General features: G+C 39.8%; 1 protein-coding gene across 1 annotated transcript; it reads right to left on the reverse strand.

Moving 5' to 3' along the window:
- Nucleotides 1-3,121: 3,121 nt before the first annotated feature.
- LOC129030458 (lithostathine-1-alpha) lies at nt 3,122-6,063 on the reverse strand. Its single transcript, XM_054475784.1, has 6 exons — nt 6,022-6,063; nt 5,610-5,719; nt 4,856-4,974; nt 4,411-4,548; nt 3,578-3,689; nt 3,122-3,382 (listed from the first exon to the last, which is right to left on the reverse strand). The coding sequence occupies exons 2-6, from the start codon at nt 5,671-5,673 to the stop codon at nt 3,315-3,317; spliced, it is 501 nt and encodes a 166-aa protein (XP_054331759.1). The 5' UTR covers nt 5,674-5,719; nt 6,022-6,063; the 3' UTR covers nt 3,122-3,314.
- Between the last annotated feature and the right edge of the window lie 407 nt (nt 6,064-6,470).

Genomic DNA, 6,470 nt, shown 5'->3' on the forward strand with positions numbered 1-6,470 from the left:
AGAACTTATTACAAAGCTAAAGCAATAAAGATTGTATAGAATTGTCATAATGACAAACATGAATTATCAATGATATAGAATGCGGATTTCAGAAACAAACTTCTAGCCTTATAGTTAGTTGTTTGTTGCCAACTGTATCATGTAAATTCAAGAGGGAAGAATATCCTGTAGCAAATGGTGCTGGAACAACAAAATAGCTATATGCTAAGGAATGCATTTTGTTCTATTTCTTACACTGTATATAGAGATTGATTCAAAATGAAATATAGATTTATATTTAAGAGATAAAACTATCAAACACTTGAAAGAAAACATTTAGTAACTCTGTAAATTTAAGCCAGATCTATGGATAACACATAATTGGATCTTGATTTTGTTATTGTGGTGGTTGTTTTAATCGAACAACCTGTGTTTTTAAATTAGATTGTTTTATCAAATCACATATAATGGTACTATTGATATGGATGGTATTATGGTCTGAATTGGGTCTTCACAAAATTAATTTGTTAAACTCCTTAGACTCAGAACTTCAGAATTTGTATCTGGAGATATAATCTTCAAGGAGGTAACTAAGTATGCCTGGATATTTTAACTATTTATTGATTTATTATGTATTCAAGGAGAGCCATGTAACAACTGTTGCTGGATTTCAAGTCTCTAGGTTATTCCACTATGCATTCAGCACTCCAGATCTGAAAATTTTCCTTAAATTACCATTTCCTTTGTGGCTTCAATTTGCATGTGGAGCAAAGATGCGACATCCTCAGACCATAGCTATACAAATATCTCATGAATATCAAATACTCCAGCCATCTGTAGACCATCAACAATCACCTCTGTAACTTGAACTGGGTTTATGTGAATACAAGCATACCTCATTTTATTGTGCTTGACAGATATTGCATTTTTGGTTTTTGTTTTAGTGGAAGGTTTGTGACAACTCTACATTGAACTAGTCTATCAGTGCTGTTTTCCAATATCATGTACTCACTTCAAGTCTTTGGGTCACATTTTGGTAATTTTGCAATATTTAAAACTTTACTATTATTATTATATCTGTTGTGATCTGTGATCAGTGATCTTTGATGTTACTATTATTATTTTGGGCTTCAATGAAACATATAAAATTATGAACTTAATCAATAAATGCGTGTGTTCTGACTACTCACTGGCCACTTCCCCAGCTCTCTCCCTTTTCTCTGGCCTCCCTATTCCCAGAGACACAATAATATTGAAATTAGGCCAATTAATAACTCCCATGGCCTCTAATTCTTCAAGTGAAAGGAAGAATTGCACATTATTTGAGTTAAATTAAGAGCTAGAAATGATTGAGCTTAGTGAGGAAGGCATGTCCAAACTGAGACAGGCTAAAAATGAGGCCACTTGTCCCAAACAGCCAAGTTGTGAATAAAAAGGAAAAGTTCTTGAAGAAAGTTAAAAGTGTTACTCCAGTGAACACACAAATAATTTAAAAATCACGTCCTTATTGCTGACTTGCAGAAAGTCAGCAACATTCTATGAAGGCTGAGAGAGTTGAGGAAACTGCCTAAGAAAAGTCTGAAGCTAGCAGAGGCTGGTTTATGAGGTTTCAGGAAAGAAGCTGTCTCCATAACATAAAAGTTCAAGGTAAAGCAGCAAGTGTTGATGGAGAAGCTTTAGCAAGTTATCCAGAAGATCTAGCTAAGATAATAAAGGTTGTGACACTAAAGCCTGGATGAGAGTATCTGTTTATAGCATAGTTTACTGAATATTTTAATCCTACTTGTTGAGACCTATGTATCAGAAAAAAGATTTTTCAAAAATATTACTGCTCATTGATGATGCACATTGTCACCTAGGAACACAGATATATGCAAGAAGATTTATGATTTTTTCATGCCCACTTCTAACACAAAATCTGTTTTGCAGCCTAGGGATCAAAAAGTAATTTCACTTTTCAATTCTTATTATTTAACAAATACATGTCACGCAGCTATAGCTGCCATACATAGTGATTCCTCTGATGGATCTGGGCAAAGTAAACTGAAAACCATCTGGAAAGAATACACCATTCTAGATACCACTAAGAACATTTTTGATTTAAGGCAGGAGGTCAATATATCATTATTTACAGGAGATTGGAAGAAACTGATTCCAACCTTCATGGATAACTTTGAAAGGATCAAGATTTCCATGAAGGAAGTAACTGTGAGTGTAGTGGAAATATCAAGAGAACTAAAATTAGAAATGCAGCATGAAGAGGTGACTGAATTGCTGCAATCTTATGATAAAACTTGAAAGGATAAGGAGCAGCTTCTTATGGATGAGCAGAGAAAGTGGTTTCCTGAAATGGAATCCACTCTTGACAAAGGTGCTGTGAACATTGTTAAAATGACAACATAGGGTTTAGAACAACATATAAACTTAGTTGATAAAGAAGCAGCAGGGTTTGGAGAGGCCGACTCCAATTTAAAAGAAGTTGTACTGTGGGAAAAATGCTATCAAACAATATTACATGCTATACAGAAATCATTCATGAAAGGAAGAATCAAATCAATGTAGTCAACTTCATTGTAGTCTTATTTTAAGAAACTTCCACAGCCACCCTAACCTTCAGCAACCACTGCCCTGCTCAGGCAGCAGCCATCAACATTGAGGCAAGACCATTCACCAGCAAAAGAATACTACTTGCTGAAGGCTCAGATGATTGTTAGCATTTTTTAGCAATAAAGTACTATTTCATTAAAGCATGTATATTTCTTTTTTAGACATAATGTTATTGCTCATATAATAGACTACAGTATAGTGTAAACAAAACATTAATATGCAATGGGAAGCAAAAAAAAAAAAAAACCTGTGTAACTTGCTTTTCTGTGACATTACCCTTATTACAGTGATCTGGAACTGAATGCAAAATATCTTTGAGATATGCCAGCATGTGATTTTTTGGTCGATCTCCATCTTGTTAACTTTGTCATAAGCAAAGCCACATATGTTCATAAACACTGAATTCCAATATGCATGGTATGTGGATGGACTTTTAAAAAGTGGATAGGCCAGAGAAAGCTTTGTTGTAATCACTCTCATCTCAACCACCCAGGCATCAGCTGTGGAAATAGCAGACACAGTAAGACAGCACAACAGTGGAAACATGTTTATTTTTATTATTTAGGGTTCCAAAGACTGGGGTAGGTAAAAGTACTGAAGATTAACAAGGCAAATTCAGCAGAGAAGAGAGTGTCCAGGTTGAGTTGAGTTGGAGAGATGGTCCGGTTTAATTTTTGACTCCGTAGTAATTGCTGGATCAGTTCTAGACATGTATTTTCCAGCTGCCCCTAGTTTTTGAACTTGCAGACAAAGGAGAACTTGTCTTCACAAGGCACATCCTTCCATTTCCAGAATCCTATAAGTCAATGAGAAGAGTTAGAATTGGGAGACCAGAAAGAGTATGACCCTCCTGGCTTTAGGACTCAGGACAAAAACCAAACATCCATTTCCTTAATGAGGAGTTCACCTTTCCTCTGTCCCAGTCCCAGTTCCATCCCTGGAGCTAAGCAGGAGAGAACAGAAACAGGTGGATGGATTCTCTGCCTCTCACCTGAGCTTGAGGTCAGGCTCACACAGTAGCCAGGATTAACACTGCTTGGGGCTCCAATGCCCCAGGACTTGTAGGAGACCAGGGACCCACTGCTCCAGTGCCAGCGACGGTTCTAGATGGGGAAGGGCCAGAACAGAGGCAGTGGTCACTCAAAAATACATGGAATCACTGGGCCTGTGTGCACACTCAGAAACATGCTAAGACACAAAGGAAGAATAAACCTTGCTAAATATTGTTTCCTTTCCTTTGCTATTGCTCTAAACTTCCTCTTTCCTGAACTGTCCAACTCATTAACTGTGTTTCACCAAGAAATAAGTGTTATGAATTTGACATAGAGACCCAAAGTAGCTCACTTAAAAAGTGGTTCCTAATTTTTTGTCTTTGTGGCCCAGGACCCTCATATCCAGCATAGCATTGGCTGACCATTAGTTGTTGACATATTATATTATTTAGTATACTACCAGGTTCCCAAATGCCAGCAGTACAGCAGTAGATTCTTTACCACAAGTCTCCTTTTCTATACAGTCGGCAATCTAGTCTCTCTTGTGACTCTGACAGTAACAAAATAGGTAAGAAGTTGGTGCATAAAGATGATTTGTTGACTGTAAACAGAATAAGTTTATTTATGAATGACCAGGACACCTAGGATATTCAGCCTTTCACTTATATCTCCAATCATCTACAGTGCACCTTGCTACACAGGACATTAGAGGATCTGTAAACAGCCTGATTTCTGGAAAGCGATAAAAGCTGGTACTTAAGAGACCAGAACTTGAACCTCCTTCTTACTTCTCAAACCTGATCATTAGGAGATAAAGAAGGCTGCAGCCTACCTTTTTGGGGTCATGGAGGCCAATCCAGACATTGAAGTCACCAGTGCCACTCTCCTTAATCAGTGAGGCCACAAAGGCACCCTCGGCCTGGGTGAGCACAGACACCAGGTTGCCCGAATTCATGTTTTGGCAATAGAGCTGTTGCAGAAGAAAATGGAGCACTCAGTGGAGGAGGAAGGTGTGACGGATATACCGAGTCCTCCAAGAGGATGGGTCAGAAAAAGGACAGCACAGTAATGTCCATGATGATGCTGTCACTGACCACCAGGTTCTTTGTGCTGGGAATGTGCTGAATAATGGGATAAAGTAGATTGGAAAGTTTGGGGCTGATGATAGTATAGCGAGGGGTTCAGTCTCATCTCATTGCAGCCACTGAACACACTGGAGAGTGGCAGCTTCCCCTCCCTTCATGAGCCTCCCTTCCCACACTGCTCTCCTCACTCACATCTGCATCAACCCAGGTCTCACGGTCTTCATTAAAGTAGTAGCAGTAGGAGCCATAGGCATTGGTGCCTTCTGGGCAGCTGATCCGGGCCTGGGGCAACTCTGTCTCGGCCTCTTGGCCTGAAAAAGAAGAGACAATTAAAGGAGGCTCTCAGGGTATGGAAAAGGCTTGAAGGTGAAGTAAGAGCTTCTGAGGTTCCTTTATAGAAACAGAAGAATCCAGTCTATTATGGGATGACTGCTCACTTTTGCTCCTGCATCCTACATCTTCTCTCTTTGGTTTCTTTGATCAGGGGAAAAAAAATAGAATGAATAGGCCAAAGAAACAAGTCTTCAGTTTCCCTTTTATGTCTGGAGCTCAGGCTCTTCTACCTTGAAGGACTCAGGCTTCTACTTTCTCAAGCCTGTCTTGGTTTCCCTGAACACAAGGCTCTCTTCAGTTCTCCACCCCATTAGTGACTCTCTACACACAGACATCCCCAAATCCACCATCATGTATAAATTTAATCAGATAAACTCATGCCAACTGCAGCAGTCACTTACAAGGGGTCATTTTAAATTCTAGCTGCAACTCCTTAATGAGGTGTGGATGTATATAAACGTGAAGAGATCAGCAATAAAGATCACTAAAAACCACAAAACAACCCTTAACGGTGACTCTGCTTTTTTTTTTTTTTCAAGTAGACCCGTATGCTTGGGGATAGAGTGAAGTCTTCAGGGCTAGAAACAGTTGCTTGGTGGAAAAGAGATCTTACCTTGGCTCTGAGACAGGAACATCAGGCAGGAGATCAGCATGAAGTATGAGCTGGTCTGAGCCATGCTGAGCTTCAATGAATCTCTTGCTTAAGAGGCAAATCAACAATCTCTATAGGAGAACACAGAGAAGGGGGTTCTGAGAGATGGAGAGCAAAGCATCTATTACCTTCCTTAAAACCTCCTCTCAGAATTTCTGAGACCAGGAAGGTCCTCTGAGACACCCATACCTTCAAATGTTTCTCTTGAGAGTGGGGATTTATACAGACTCAGTAACTGAAAAACAACTTTGGATCCCACTGAGGCTTCATTATAGCTAAAACCTCTTGGACAGAAACTCATGCTGTATCTTCCAGAAGATTTTAGATCTACAGTGCCTGTTAGAAGTGCCCTTCTCCTGTAATGCCCACTTACCTGTTGGCTGAGTCTGAGTTGGCTTCTCAGGCCAGGTAGCTGTAGGAGCTTTATATCAGGATCTGAGATAAGAACCACGTCATTTAAGCAAAAGGGGTGGGGGCAAATGGTGAGTTTTGGGACCTAGAGAGGGCATTGACAGTAAGAGATTCTGGCACCCGTACGAGCCTTTTCCTGGCACACACTGGGAGTGGTCACAACTCAGGTCCCCTTCTGGAAAACAATTTGGCAAGCTGTGTAAGTCCAAGGTGGACTTTGCTCTTGCTCAGCAGAAAACAACTGAGGGCTCCCATGTCCCCTAGTAACCCAGAGAGGAGCAGAGAACAGTAGATTTCCTTCTATTGCCTGTAAATTTAGAGGCTCCTCTTTGGTGTCAGGCATGGCTAAGAGATGGGGAGGAATTAACTGATTCCAAATAATTTAGAACAATGTGCTTGTGGCATTAAGTG

The sequence above is a fragment of the Pongo pygmaeus genome, chromosome 12 (genome assembly GCF_028885625.2).
Source record: "Pongo pygmaeus isolate AG05252 chromosome 12, NHGRI_mPonPyg2-v2.0_pri, whole genome shotgun sequence".
Classification (NCBI taxonomy): domain Eukaryota; kingdom Metazoa; phylum Chordata; class Mammalia; order Primates; family Hominidae; genus Pongo; species Pongo pygmaeus.

Bases quoted from the DNA above. Each gene is read 5' to 3' on its own strand.
- LOC129030458 (XM_054475784.1), bottom strand. From the start codon at position 5,673: ATGGCTCAGACCAGCTCATACTTCATGCTGATCTCCTGCCTGATGTTC. The intron at 4,549-4,855 runs GTGAGTGAGGAG...CTTCTGCAACAG, and splicing joins AGACCTGGGTTGATGCAGAT to CTCTATTGCCAAAACATGAA. The intron at 3,690-4,410 runs GTAGGCTGCAGC...TTCCCCATCTAG, and splicing joins GCCTCCATGACCCCAAAAAG to AACCGTCGCTGGCACTGGAG.